The sequence below is a fragment of the Prionailurus viverrinus genome, chromosome C2 (genome assembly GCF_022837055.1).
Source record: "Prionailurus viverrinus isolate Anna chromosome C2, UM_Priviv_1.0, whole genome shotgun sequence".
Classification (NCBI taxonomy): domain Eukaryota; kingdom Metazoa; phylum Chordata; class Mammalia; order Carnivora; family Felidae; genus Prionailurus; species Prionailurus viverrinus.
Genome location: NC_062569.1, coordinates 151,487,197 through 151,502,394, shown reverse-complemented (window position 1 = coordinate 151,502,394; position 15,198 = coordinate 151,487,197). Strand labels below are relative to the sequence as shown.

At 38.1% G+C, this 15,198-nt stretch overlaps 2 protein-coding genes across 7 annotated transcripts in view; one reads left to right on the top strand and one right to left on the bottom strand.

Annotated features, from left to right (window-relative positions):
- TTC3 (tetratricopeptide repeat domain 3) overlaps window positions 1–15,198 on the bottom strand; it is a 127,789-nt gene that overhangs the window by 112,269 nt on the left and 322 nt on the right. For 3 of the 6 annotated variants that reach the window (XM_047876415.1, XM_047876410.1, XM_047876411.1), the window contains exons 2-4: window positions 2,642–2,796; window positions 1,507–1,549; window positions 445–595 (exon numbers count right to left, since the gene is read on the bottom strand). The exons of 1 other annotated variant lie outside the window; for it this stretch is intronic. In XM_047876415.1, the coding sequence (XP_047732371.1) occupies window positions 445–595; window positions 1,507–1,549; window positions 2,642–2,785 (338 nt within the window). In that variant the 5' untranslated portion in view covers window positions 2,786–2,796. Of the gene's footprint in view, window positions 1–444; window positions 596–1,506; window positions 1,550–2,641; window positions 2,797–3,888; window positions 3,908–5,417; window positions 6,949–15,198 lie in introns of those variants that run through there. 2 more of the 6 variants (XM_047876413.1, XM_047876412.1) reach the window with 2 other exon arrangements.
- PIGP (phosphatidylinositol glycan anchor biosynthesis class P) overlaps window positions 14,951–15,198 on the top strand; it is a 38,801-nt gene continuing 38,553 nt past the window's right edge. Inside the window, exon 1 of the mRNA XM_047876421.1 lies at window positions 14,951–15,024. The gene's annotated coding sequence lies outside the window, so the exon portion shown is untranslated. The remainder of the gene's footprint in view (window positions 15,025–15,198) is intronic.

The following is a 15,198-nucleotide window of genomic DNA, read 5'->3' as shown; positions in this document are numbered from 1 at the left end:
AACATCAGGTTCTTATACATAAAAATTCATTGACTTTTATACTTTACATTATACCTCAATTTAAACTATTTGGAAAAAAATTCTCTCTTCACTCTAGGGAACAGTAAGTTATTTATTAAGTGGACAAAATTCTGTACTTTTTTCTCTCTTCTGTATAACAATACTCTTATTTATAAACAAGCATATTAATTTTCCCTAGGTAGGTTTCAAACCTACCATCTATGCTCTTCAGATATTCATTCATTACGTTACCATGATTAGTCAATCATATCTAAATCCAAAGCATTAACTTTTTCCACCTTATTACATTACAGTGAAGGTGAACAATATATAAGAATAAGACATAAGAATAAGAATAAGACTTCCATTGTACTTGGTGTTCCTTAATAATGGGCAACATGCTTACAACTGTTTACACAAAACAAATAACGTGTAGTAACTTACCCAGCCTCCACACAAGGATGCAACCTTGATATTACAGAACTGTGCTGACGTTGAAACAGAAGTGGCCAGAAGATGTGTATTTTAATGGCATCACAGTAATCTTGCAGGACAGAAACTGGTTTACTACACCACATATTGCAGATATCAAATTCTTAATTAGAAAAAAGTACTCAATTAATATTTTGTGCCTCGTTTTGAAATAAATCAATACTGTTAATAAAGGAAAGGCTACAACAGATATGGAAAGGTAAAAAAGAAGGGGTGAGCAGGATAGGTGAAGGGCATTAGGAGGTAAAACTTCCGTTCATAAAACAAATAAATCACGGGGCTGTAAAGTATAGACAGGATGAGGGATATCGTCATCAGCAAGGTAATAACTGTATGGTAACATATGGTAACTATTATGGTGATCATTTCCTAATATATATATATATATATATATATATATACATATACATATACATATATATATATATATACATATACATATACATATATATATATATATATAAATGTTGTACACCTGAAACTAATAGAATACTGTATACCAACTATACTTCAACTAAAAATATATAAATCGGGGCACCTGGGTGGCTCAGTTGGTTAAATGTCTGACATGATTTCAGATCAGGTCCTGATCTAAGGGTCGTGAGTTCAAGACCCACAGTGGACTCTGTGCTGGGCATGGAGCCAAATTAAAAAACAAATGAGCAAAAGACAAACAAACAAAAACCATAAACCAAGGTGCCTGGGTGGCTCAGTCGGTTAAGTGTCCGACTTTGGTTCAGGTCACGATCTCATGGCTTGTGGGTTCGAGCCCTGCATCGGGCTCTGTTCTGACAGCTTGGAGCCTGGAGCCTGCTTCAGATTCTGTGTGTCTCTCTCTCTGCCCCTCCCCTTTTTGCGCTCTCTGTCTCTCAAAAATAAATAAACGTTAAAAATGTTTTAAAAAGACATAAATCAAAAAATAAAAATGACAGATATGTAGGACTGGTATGTTGATGCGAATGGATGAACCTCCCATTACAGTCTTTTAACAAATTAAAATACCAAGTTACTCACCTAAGTTTCTCTCACTTTGGGTAAAATCTTTATACTGCATCCCCTAAATAGAAAAAAATTCTTTTGATTTGTATCTGGTGAAATGCAAAAATACAGCTTTCAATTTTTAATGTAAGGATTATCAGTACTAAAGTAACAAATTTCAGTGCCCATTTACTTATACACTTTGATTACACTATCTTTGCTCAGTGGTGAGCCTTTAAGCCTTTTTTCAAAGCGTTTCATTTCTCCTGAGTCTGTATCTACGGCTCTCTCTTGAGAACCATTCTAATCTCCAGTCAGAAAACCATATTTCCTCATCACTCATTCTCTGGTATTGTACATTCTTGTTGAGGCACTGCTTACTTTCCCTTCTGAAATCACATTTGTACCTCCTGTAAAACTTGTGTACCACAGGGGCACCTGGGTGGCTCAGTCGGTTGAGCGTCCAACTTCAGCTCAGGTCATGATCTCACTGTCTGTGAGTTCGAGCCCCGCATCGGGCTCTATGCTGAGAGCTCAAAGCCTGGAGCCTGTTTCAGATTCTGTGTCTCCCTCTCTCTCTGGCCCTTCCCCACTTATATGTGCGCACGTGCGCTCTCTCTCTGTCAAAAATAAACATTAAAAAATTTTTTTAAAAACTTGTGTACCACAAAAACATCTTTACTCCCATAGCTGTAAATCAAAACACCTTTAAAAAGTAGACATTAAAAGTTCTCAGAATAAAAAAAGATCTTTAACTACGAACAGTAATGAACATAGTTTTAACTAAACTTACTGTGGTGATAATTTCACGACACGTACGTATTTCAAGTCATTATATTGTACATGGGAAACTAATACAATGTTTTAGGTCAATTATACCTCAATAAAATGATAAACCTTTAAGAAGACACAATGTTAGGGGGACCTCGGTGGCTCAGTTGGCTAACTATCCGACTCTTGATTTCGCCCCAGGCCATGATCTCATGGTTCCTGAGATCCAGCCCACATCGGGCCCAGGCTGTTATCACCGAGCCTGCTTGGGATTCTCTTTGTCCCTCTCTCTCTGCCCCTCCTCTCACTCTCTCTCTCTCTCAAAATAAATAAAAAAACATTAAAAAAAAAAAAAAAAAAGAAGAAGAAGACACAATGTTAAAGAATCAACAAATCTTACCACCCCATTGCAGTAAAGTTGAGTCACGCGAACACAATCATTGGACATAAATTCAGGAGCAAGGACACAATCGTCCACATAAGGGCAATCTTCTAACAAGGCATCATCTACTACAGTGAAATCTCCCAGGGCAAAATCATCCATGCTGTACCATCCTAAGGAAATAACACAAACCCAAATTAGTAATTAAATCATTTGAGATAATATGAGAAGCAGTTTTCCTGGCTTCTATGGTATATTAGAAAAATCCTTGGAACTTAGGCCTCCTCAAAATAATCAATAAGGACACTGAGCTCTGGAAGATTCTCATCCTCAGTCTGCTATTCTTTCCCCAACTCTCCTCAAATGATCAGTTTATCTTTCTTTTCTTCCTTAGACTCACATAGTCACCATCTCTACTCTGAATTTATCTGTTTGCATGTCTCCCTTAGCTGGGAGATAATTAAGGGCATTTTACTCACTTTTGTATGTGCCTGGCACATGGTAAGCCCTCAAATAATTGTTTGCTGAATGAACAAAAGACATCTGTCCACTGCTGCCCTTCTATACCATCTGCTTTTACTGCATCCTATAAAATATGCCATTTCATCACACACAAACTCTACCATATTCTCAACCTCCTGGCCAGAAGTAAATCCTGACTCCACTGAGAAAATGGTGACTTACTGGCTATTCATATTCTGCTATCCATCCCTCCGTGTGTGTTCCTGTCTTGGACAAAGAGGCAGAGCTGGAGTGGTCCTGGGTGAGACTGTCAATCTCCCAACTTCCCACAGCCGCATCCACACTTCCATCCTCCTAACAATCACTGCATCTCTCACTCTCACAACTACCACACCACAGAGCACTGCTAGATTGCAAAGGTAGGCAAAAACCCTCATATTATCAACAGCCTCGTATTATCAAACATATTAACTATGTTTTAAAAAGAATCGTTTCAATGGGGGGAAAGGGAAATCAGGGCTGGAGTTTCAGACTAAGGCTTTTTTTCCAGAAGAAAGTTCAATAATAAAGATTTATAGCTCTCAGAGATTAGCTACAAAACCTAAGTATCACTGAAAAATGCAGCATGGTAGTGCTTCTAACTCTCGCCCATGTAACGGCCGTCTTTCCCTCTCCTCACCAGCACCATCATGAACACCGTTTCTTACACCTTTCCACTTCACCACTATCACCCCGCTCCTGTTAGGACAAACAAAGCTTCTTTTTTCCTAAGCAAGACCACCGTCAGTCCTTGAAATACAAACCTGTTCTTTTAATTCTTCTTGTGTCCAATTCGCTGTACGAAAACCTCACAGTAGCAGAAGTGAAGAACAAGAACCATCTTCCTAGCAAACTATTCATGCTATTTGTCACACGTTGTACCAAACATTTTCACATACACCATCTCATTCATCCTCGCAGCAATTCTCAGGTCCGATCATCACCTCCAGTGTGCAGATAAGAAGCATGCTTAGTAAAATTAAGTAATTTGCTCAAGGTCACCAAGCTAGAAGGATTTAAACTTAGGTCCTAGTCTCTCCTCTCACACACTCTTCCTTGTCACTGCCACCTAGCCAGTTCTTGCTTGTTGCCATGTTTAAGAACACTGGCAATCATCACAGTGTTCCCCTCTCTCCTCCAAACTCTCACCAACCCAGCCACACCAAGGCCTGTATACACGATCCCTTCAGGACCCCAGCCTTACCATTCACCTCCTTGGCTAAAATTATCTTCACCACCTATGACACCAAGGCTCTTCCTTCCCAAGGCTACACCCCAGATCACTGTGCAGGTTTAAGCCAGTTTTTAAACCTTTAACTTTGATTAGCTCCTTTCTGACCACAACCAAGAGTCATACAGCTCTTGGGTCCCCTGCCTCCTACCACAGACATTCTTCATCAAGAATTCTTCCTCCCTTTTCTCCCATTCGAATCCTTTCAGCTTTCTGCAACTGGCTTTCCACCTCTGTTATTCAAGGAAAACTGCTTACAACAAGGTCATTAATGACCTTCTACAAGAGACTGATTATCTATTATGTCTGGAACCTGAACTGTCTGTATGAACAAGGTTTCCAGAGTTTGGAGAATTTAACTCCAAAAGCGAGTGACTGGAAAAAATAGACATTTTAGCACCCACGGTATGGCATATAAAGTGGGACATATGCTATCCTGGAAAATATATACACTTTTTAATTCATTTGCCTTACAAACATTCTGTGTGTGTAGAGCCAAGAACTCTCTGTCATAGCCCACACATTGCCATCACGGCATCGGTTATAATCCAATTAATGTGCTCATACCCAGGAGACTGAGCCACTGTGACAGCATGCTGGTCATTCACAGCCTGGCAGATCTCACTGACATCACACCTGACTCACCAACTATTCTATGATTAGACACTCATGTAATTTTTATTTTCTATCTTGTTTTAACCAAAGAGGCAATATGGCACAGTGGTTAATTAAGAGCATGGACTCTGGAACCAGACTGCCTGGGCTTGAATCCTGGCTCCCTCATTTCCTGAGTGTGTGATCTTGGGCGAGTCACTTAACCTCTCTGTACTTCGCTTTCCTCACATTTCCAATGGGGATAGCAATACTACCTATTTGATTAACCAGTAACACATTTATAGTGCTTAGAATAGTACATGGCATATAGGAAATATTATAAATATCAGCTATTATTAACATTAGTATTAGATGCATATTTTTAAAAATCCACTGTTTGGATGCTTCCAGCTAAACGGTCTACCTTAACTGCTAAGTCCAAAGAGCACTTTTCAGCTTACAACTTACTTGACGCTGTTGACCACTTCCTCCTTCTCAGAACTCTTCATATGGACTCCAAAGACCATCTTCTCCTGGTTTTCCTCCTATTCTTCTGGCTGCTTTTCCTCAGTTTCCATGGGCTCTTCTTCTCCATTCCCCGCCACCCAAATGTCACCTCTCTTTTTTTTTCAGGCTTACTCTCTCCTCGGTGACCTCATCCACCATACCCATGGCTTCAAAATAGTACTTTCTGCACTTCCATCATTTGCACAGCTTCACCATGATTTTTGCCATTTCCACACATCGCATGTATTTTTATTTATTTAGTAGTTCTCTTTTATTGGGCTCACTTGGCCTAAGTGGTAATATCCATGATATCATAGATTTGAGATACAATTTACATTTTTCGTACACATTAAGTTCTTAACTATTACAGAATCCATGTGCCACTTTAAATTATCTCAAACTGCACTGAAGCAAACAACGGCTGAAACGGCCAGATGCTGAAGTCTCTAATTTCTCCAGGCTGCACTGCATCTCTATAGTCCCTGTCAACAAGATGTCCCACAAGTTTCTCAGATTAAGTTCAAAAATAAACTTATCTTTTTCTTCAAAAACAAACAAATGAAACGAAGTTCTCTCCTCTTTCCGTATGTTACCAGTCAACTGTTCCACATGCCACATGGTTAAGCAAACCAGTGATCCGGAGGCCATCTGGACTCCCCAGTCTCTCTCAACATTCCTATCCATCTGACCACAAAGTCCTGTCGTTTCTACCCACCTATGAAATCTAAAATTAGCACCCATACACCTGTTCATGCCAATGACACTACCTTCATTTTCGCTTCATCTTTTCTTCTCTGAACTAACTTAACAAGCAGACTCCCAGCTGGTGATTTGCCTTCAAACTTGGCACTCTCTAAAACTCTGACCATAACATTTTACTGCTTAAAATCATTCAATAGCTTCCCTTCACCTTCAGAATAAAGTCCAAACTTCGTACTGCAGCTTGGAAGGTCTTTAATAATCCTGTTTCTGCTTTTATTTCCAGTCACTCCACAACATGCAACACAGAAGACATTCATACTCGACTGCCTCTGATTCATAAACAAACCTTGTTCTACAACCACCCAAGGCCTACCAGTCTGGGAAGCATTTCCTGATCTTCTCACTACTACTACCAAGTTCCTTTCTGCACCTCTTCTCCATAAGCCCAGAGCGCCCTGCCCACATCTTTTTGACAGCAGTTCTCACACTGGTCATCACAGGCTTATCTTTGTAGGCTGAGAGGGTACACTGTGCCTTATTCATCTTGATTCCCTAGCTCAGTACTTGCCAAATTTTTTATTCAAGCTCCCTAAGTAGAAAACTTTGCTAAATCCACTTGCTACCTCTACTACTGTTATTCAATATTTTTTTGAGAATAACTCAACTTTTAACTCAGATCTAAGCTTGTTTTAATAGAAAATTTGATACCACAAGAAACCTTACACTTGGAAGGACTTTTTTTTTTTTTTTTTCTAATACACTCAAGTAAGAATGTAAAGGACTTCTAAACCCATCAGCTACAATGAACTAATAGGGGACTCTCACTGCAAAACAAAGTAGATCCTCAATTCTAAAATTTTTTAAATTTTGCTGAGCTTATAGAACTAGGAATGTCTAAAACCACCCTTTCCCCCCAAAAGCAACAAACCTCTGGCTAAAAACTAAAGCTGAGAGTCAAGAGCTACAAGTAGTATTGCCAAGAGCAGCAACGGACACAGCCCTGGGCCAGAAGCAAAGGGAAGACACCGAAAGTGGTCCAATGTAAACTCCCTGGCTCCCAACCAAACATGATACAAAGCAAATCCTATCAGAAGAAAAGGGCCTCCAAATCAAACTTTCAAGAGCCCACAGAGAAAGATCAATCAAAGAGTTCATAACCAAAGATCATCAAGCATAGGAGGTGACAACCCAATATGAGAGATAGACAACAGAAAAAAACAAGGAATAAATTTAGATCTCTAAAGACATCAGACATTGGGACTGCCAGATACAGTCCACAGAATACCCATGGGTTCAGAAAAACGAGGAAGCAACATGAAAGAAAGACTTGATGTATCTGAAAAAAGAACCAAGTGGAACTTTTACAAATAAAAAATATAACGGTTCAGAGTAAAAGGGAAAAAATGGACGCATTATAGAGAAGACTAAGCACAGATGAAGAGAAATTGATGAACTAGAAGATATGGCTGATAAAATTACCCAGCACTGTAAACTCTGATAGGGAAACAAGGAAATGAAAACTATGAAAGATGAAAAGTACCTAACCTGGAAACAGTTCAATACATACACATTCAACTAAATTTCCAAAGAGACAATATTTATTACAAGGCTCAGAATCTTCTAGACCTCTTGAAAGACAAAATTCAGAATCCAACAAAATTCAGAATCAAGAAATGTATGTATCCAAAAGAGGATAAACAAAAAGTAATCTCCATTAGACTTAAAAAGGAAATGACATAGCACCAAAGATAGAATATCCAATGCAACCAAAAGAAAAAGAAGTTTCTTCAAAGTAGCAAAAATAAACGCACAGGAGGCTTTCCATGTAGAATAATACCTTCACCATGTGGACAGAAAATAATCGATCAACCTAGAATGTGTATACCCATCAAACCTCTCTCAAGAACAAGGATAAAATCAAAATAATTTTATATAAAAATTCAGCTACCAAGAGACTTGAACTAACTTCTTAAAAAATACCAACTAAAAGACATAAACTGACTGGATTGAAAGAAAAATCCAGTAATATATTCTCTGTAACAGACACCTAAAATGTCAGGGTATAAAAAAAGTGACAGCAAAATAAAGGAAAAGTATATTCCAGGTAAATTACCACCAAAAGGAAGGTGAGATAGACTAAATAATACTAACACAAAAAGCTAAATTAAGCATGGAGAGGATCACAGCATAATAGAAAAGATTCAATCCATCAAGAAAATAATGTTAAACTTTTACATCCCTAATCAAATAATCTCACCACACATCAGAAAAGTTGTTAGAACTATAGGAAGTCAGTTAGAAAGTAGTAGCAGGAGATTGCACACATCTCTCTCAATTAATGACCAGTGAAACAAAAATTAATAGACAGTCTGAACAACACAATTTGCAAGTTTGATCTAACAGATACATAACAGTTAGAAAGCACATACTTGTCACAAGTACACATTTAACAGTTATTATTCACTATGTACAAGGCCACAAATTGAGAGCAAGCAAACATTTTTTAAAAGACAAAATACTACATTCTCTGATAACACAATTTAGGAGTGAATAACAAAAAGAAAAATGTTAATGTAGATACTTTTGAAAATTAAAAAAACATGTTACATGTTTCAAAGAAAATTTTAAAAACATGTACATCAAAGAAGAAATCAAAATGAAAATTTTAAAGCACTTAGATTTGAAAGTTAATGAAAACATTGTAAGTTAAACAATGTTAGCTAAGGCAAAAATAAATTTTGGGTTAAGTTTACAGCCTAACACACTTATACTAGGTAATAACAATGGCTGGAAATTACTAAGTTAAACATGGAATTTAAGTTAAAAAAAGTAATATAAGCCCAAAGAAAGAAAAAGGAGGTAAATAAACGAAAAGGAGTCAATGAACAACAACAAAAATTTAATAGAACTAATTATGCCAAAAATTAATCCATTTCCAAGATTAGTAAAATAGACAAATTTTTGGCAAGATTAATCTAGAAAAAAGAGAAGTCACACACAAATATTCAAAATGAGAAAAGGGGGTTGGGGCGCCTGGATGGCTCAGTCAGGTAAGCACCAACTCTTGATTTTGTCTCAGGTCATGACCTCAAGGTGAGTGGGACTGAACCCGGCATCGACACTCTGTAATGACAGTATGGGGCCTGCTTGGGATTCTCTCTCTCCCTCTCTCTCTGCTCCTCCCCTGCACTCTCTTTCTCTCTCTTCCAAAATAAAAAATAATAATAATAAATAAACAAAACAAATGAGAAAGGGAACATAACTACAGATAAAGCATAAATTAAAAAGGGAATTAAGAGGGCACCTGAGTGGCTCAGTTGGCTGAGCGTCTGACTTCAGCACAGGCGCAGGTCATGATCTCGCGGTTTGTGAGTTCAAACCCCGTGTTGGGCTCTGTGCTGAAAGCTCAGAGCCTGGAGCCTGCTTTGGATTGTGTCTCCCTCTCTCTCTGCCCCTCCCCTGCTCATGCTCTGTCTCTCCCTCTCTCTCAAAAATAAATAAACATAAAAAAAAAGGGGGTAGAAATTAAGACAATACCATGAACAATACCATGCCAATCAACTTCAAGTTTTTGTTGAAAAGACAAATTTCTTAAACTTACCAAAACTGATTAAAAGCAATGGAAAACTTAAAGTCCTACTATTATTCCATTGCTAATTACTACCAAATTATCAACCATTTACAATTTTTCTACAAAGAAAACATTAGATCCAAATGATCTTAGGGGTAAATTCCACCAAACATTTAAGAAACAAATCACCCCAATCCAAACTGTCCTAGGGAACAGAAAAAAAAAAGAACTATTCTTTAATTGTATAAGGGTGGCATAACATTAATGCCAAAACCAGACAAGATAGTCAATAAAGAATAATGATATGTGATTTCACTCATAAACAGATAAAAAAAATCCTAATATTAGCAAACTCAATCCAGTAGTTCATAAAAAAAAAAATTCACTAAGATCAATTTGGGTTTATCTCAGTAGAGAATACAAAAGAGAATTAAGAATTTTAAAATGTATTAACTGAAATCCACTACATTTAACAGATTAAAAAAGAAAAACTACAAGATACTCTCTCTCAAGTTTTTCTGTCCCATGCAGAAAGGGATGTGACAAAACTGCAAAGACTTCCCTAACTTATAAAGAGTTATTTACAAGAACTTAAATATTTTTAATGCAGAAACGTTCCCTTTAAAATCGGGAATGAGACATGTATATGTCCATTACAATCACTTTTAATGAACAATCATCATCATCACTTCCATTGAACATAGATGTAAAAGTATGCCAGCATATTAAGACAAGAAAAAAAACTTTTAAGGAAAATAATTGAAAGGAAGAACAAAAAGTGTATTTGCAATGACATAGTTATTCACATAGAACTCAAAAGAATTACAGAAAATATATTAGAAACAATAAAAGTTTATCAATTGGGTGGCTAAAGACTAATATAAAAATCCATTAAATTTCTATTTGCTAACAGTAAACACAGAAAATAGAATCTTAAAAAATAACACCATTTATAACTGAAACAAAACTACTAGAAACATTAGAATATTTTCATGTTTAATGTTCTCTCTGTATAAAGTTACAAAACCAAATTAAAAGACATTAAAAACCTAAATAAATAGAAATACATACCATTTTCTCAGACAGGAAGGCTCAAAATCTTAAAGATTTCAATTCTCCCTCAAACTGATTCAATAATTCCAATTAATTCCCAAAGAGTTTTTCATGTCATGTGACAAGTTGATTCTTAAAACAAGAACAGAGGTCCAAGAACAGCTGAGACTCAAGACCCCCTGCCCCAAATAGGAAGATTTCTGGTAAAGCTATAGGGTTAATAATTATAACAGTGTGGTATAACACAGAGATAGACAAGGAAACAAGTGGCAAAGAAAAAGGGAGCCAGAAACAAACCCATGCTGGTGAACAGAGGGACAATTCCACCTATGGTATGAGGACAGCTGTAGCCACATGGAGGAAAAAAAAATGAATGTGGATCAGTGCCTCACACTATACACAAAAATCAATACCAGATGGATTATGAATTTAAATGTGAAAGACATCATTTTAAAACTTCTAAAAAGAAACATAGGAGAACGTCTTTATAATTCCAAGGCCAGGTAAAGTTTCCAATTAGATTACATTAAAATTAAGAACTTCTGTTCACCAAAATACACCATAAAGAGTAAAAAGACAAGCCATGAACTGGAAGAAGATATTTACAACGCATACAATCAATAAAGGATCACTGTTACCCATTTGTTAGTTTTAAAAGACAACAGAAAAATGGGTAAAAGATACGAGCAGGCATGTCACAAAAGGAAAACCGTTCATAAACATGTGAAAAGATGCTCAAACTCATTAACAAAGAAATGCAAGTAAAAATCACAATGACAAATCATTTCATACCCATTTGATCAGCAAATATAAAGAAATCTGATGATGATAATAAGTGTTGGAGTGGATACAGATCAACCATAACTCTTACACACTGCTCATCCAAGTATATAAATTGACAAAACTGCTAGTTGAAGTACAAGGTGGTACAACCACTTCAGAAAACAATTTGGTAAAGTTGAACATTCATACCCCATAATCCAGCAATTTCACTTCTAGCAAATAGCTTACCACAGTGGTATTCCAACCTTTTTTTACTCACAAACCACAAAAAATACTTCTAATCATTTCACACTAAGATGACACCTAAAATGCTCAGTCTAAGTTTAAATAATTGCAAAGGATGAATTTCTTGTGACATTTAAAAATAAAGCTGACACATCACTGGCTTAAATTGTTATAAGTATTATTGCATACGATTGATCAACAATAACTACATACACTGATAATTGAAGATAAGTGTTAAAATGTACTGCAAATGCAGTCTTGAGGAAATGGGAAGTGCCTGGATTTAAAAAGGCTTTCTCTAACAACATACACTAGATTTTAAATTATCTCTTTGTTTTCCATGGAGCTTTTCCACTTGGAACAATGCCTTCGTCAGACTCCACGTGGATGACTGGTATGCCTTCCTTATCTAAGGCAGAAGTGCTACTAGGAAAGGAAAGGTGAAAGTGGAAGCAACAGGAGGCCTCTATTACAGGCCTCAGGTGTTACCAACATCAGGAAAGAGTACACATGGAATTTAATCATCTAGAAATGGAGGCATTAATATCCGTGGTGCCCAAGTACTCCCTAGAAATACCTTCATTACTCCCCTGAGGGTCATACACCCCAGCATGAAAATTAGAGAAATTCTTGCAACTGTGTACCAGAAGATATGTATGAAAATTTCGTAATAGCAACACCTAGAAAGATCCAAAATGTTCATCAAAGAAGAATGCATTCACTGTGTTATATTCGCCATGGAATATTACACAGCCTTAAAAAATGACTTACATCTATACTCAGTATCAGTGATTCTTAGAAACAACATTGAGTGAAACAACCAAGTCTCAGAAAACTGTATCCAGAATTCCTTTTTTTTTAAGTCAAAAACCATACAATACATTGTTGAGGAATATACACATATCTGGCAAAATTATATTTAAAAAGCAAGAAATGACACCATTCAGGATAGTAGTCACTCTGCAGTTGAGTACATTCGATATTGGTCATTTTGATTCTTGGATTGGGTGTATTGACTGGTGTTCATTTTATTATTTTGCTTCATAACCTGCATATATATTACATATATTTTGTTTTTTATTATCTTTATTGTGTTACATATATTTTGATTATATCAAATATTACATTAAAAAGGAAAAAAAGATTTTTCAAAACCATTCATCATATTTTAAAAAGCAATTAAATCGCCTCAACTGCCACTAGAGAGGTACATATACATATCACGGAAATTACTAACTTTACATCAACCATAGGTGCAAAATAAATTTTTACTGGAATTAAACTTATGAGGACCACATGAGATAAAGACTGAGCAAATTAGCTGTGAGAGATGAACCCATCTGACACAGAGCTGGAGCAGTAGCCAAGGTGGCTGCAAGCAGATTTAGCCATACACTAAAGTACAAGGAAGCTGGTCAGTAAAGAGAAGACAAAAAAAGTTAAAAGTCTAATAACATAAAATATTAGCAAGGATGTGAGGAAATAAATGGGTGTCCTCACTCAAAACCAGTGAGTGAAAATTAGTACAACCACCTTGAGAGCTTGTGTGATATTTAGTAAATTGAAAATGCACATAACCTATCTAGCAACTCTGCTACAGGTGCATTTTCTAGACAAACTTCCCAATGTGTGCACAAGCAGGCAAGTACAAAGAGGTTTATTGCAGGATTGTTTTAGAGTCAAAAACCAGAAACAACTTCAAAATCCATGAATAAGGAAATGGATAGATTATGGTATATTCATACAATTGAGTTCTTTACCAGTAATTGAAATGAACCAAAGATAACACAATTATCCAATTTATTTGTATATAAATCTCAAAATATTATGCTGATCGAAAAAAGCAAGTTGCAAAAGACACTTATCATTTAACACCGTTAAAATTTAAAACACATACCACTACATATTGTTTACGGATTCACTGTGAATCAAGTATAAAATAGGAACACGGTGGCTGCCTCTAGAGGAGGTGGAGGAGCTCGGAGCACCTCCAATATCTGCAATTTTACTTCTTAAAAAAAAAAAAAAGGATCTGAAGTAAATCTGGCAAAATAATTACATTTGTAAATCTGGGTCACGGACTGGTTAGATCCCCCTACGTATATTATGTGTGAATTATTCCAGAAGTTAAAAAGAAAAAGGGAGATTAGGCAAAGGTAAGAAAACTGAACAAATGAACAGAAATAAACAGACACCAAAACACAGCCTTTGAGCGCAGAGCACGAACCTTTGAGCAAGAGGAGGCGTAGAAGGTAGGGTCTTTAACGGGTTTGAAGTCTCTTTCCCTGGGTATCCTTGTAATAAATCCCATTTCGCTCAGGATAAAATGCAAATTTCTTGCAATAAAAAAATGTCCTAACTGAAGCTGTAACTATAAGGAAACTGCTCCCAAGGGAGGAGTAAAATCTGTAAGACGTCTACCTTGACTCCCCTCGCCAGGGTGTTGGGCAGAATCAAGTGACAATTTATGTGAACGCCATAAAACACTATACGAACCGTTAAGTATGATCAAGAATGCCCAGGAACAGCTAAAATATATTTACCCAGCTGGCGTGTACGTATATTTTGGAAGGAGTCTGCAGTTGAAGGGCTTTGGGTGTCTAGGGCGCTTCTGGAAAAGGCACTCTGCACGGGTACCAGCCAAAATTCGCCTACGCCTAGGCTCGATTTGGGGCCCTTGGCTCCCCCCTTATTCCATCCCCAGAATAGGCTGGTTCGACAGGCCACACTTGTCAACACTATAGAGCAGCTGGCCAGACCCGCTGCCGTCTCCCCTCTTCCCACCAGCGTTGGGGGTGGGAGGATGCTTCCAAAAGAAGGGAGGGGGGAGCGTCTCCCGTCCCTGGTCCCTTCCAGGGAAGGAGGCCACCACCCCCGGACTCGACTGCCATTCTCACGAAAGCAGGTGGCGCAGACGTAAGGCACACAAAACACAGAGGATGGAGCGTGCACGAACGTTCACGAACACTCGCGAACGAAAACGCGCACAAGGGGGAATCATACATTCGACAGGATCCGGGCGCGACACGCGGGCGGGTACACGATAAGACGCACACCTGGACGGGAGATGCCCCAGGACAGGGTCACGACTGCAGAACGCGCGGCCACGCGAGGAGTGGACGCGCACCCCCCGGAGAGGGGCGGTGACACAACGAGGGGCCACCCACACGGGCCACAGGCGCCCACGCCAAGAAGAACGGTCGCGACACAAAGAAGCCGAGAGTGGACACACAGGCGCGTGCTCGCACGCCCGGGCCGAAGGACCCCTCGCCTATCAGGGATGTCACCCTCCAGACGAGAGTGCGCGGGCGGCAGGGGATGCGCACACAAAGGGGCTACTCCCACCCTCGCACAGACGCCCGGAGGGGCCCAAGCTTGCAGAAGGGGACCATAAGACAAAGGGGACAC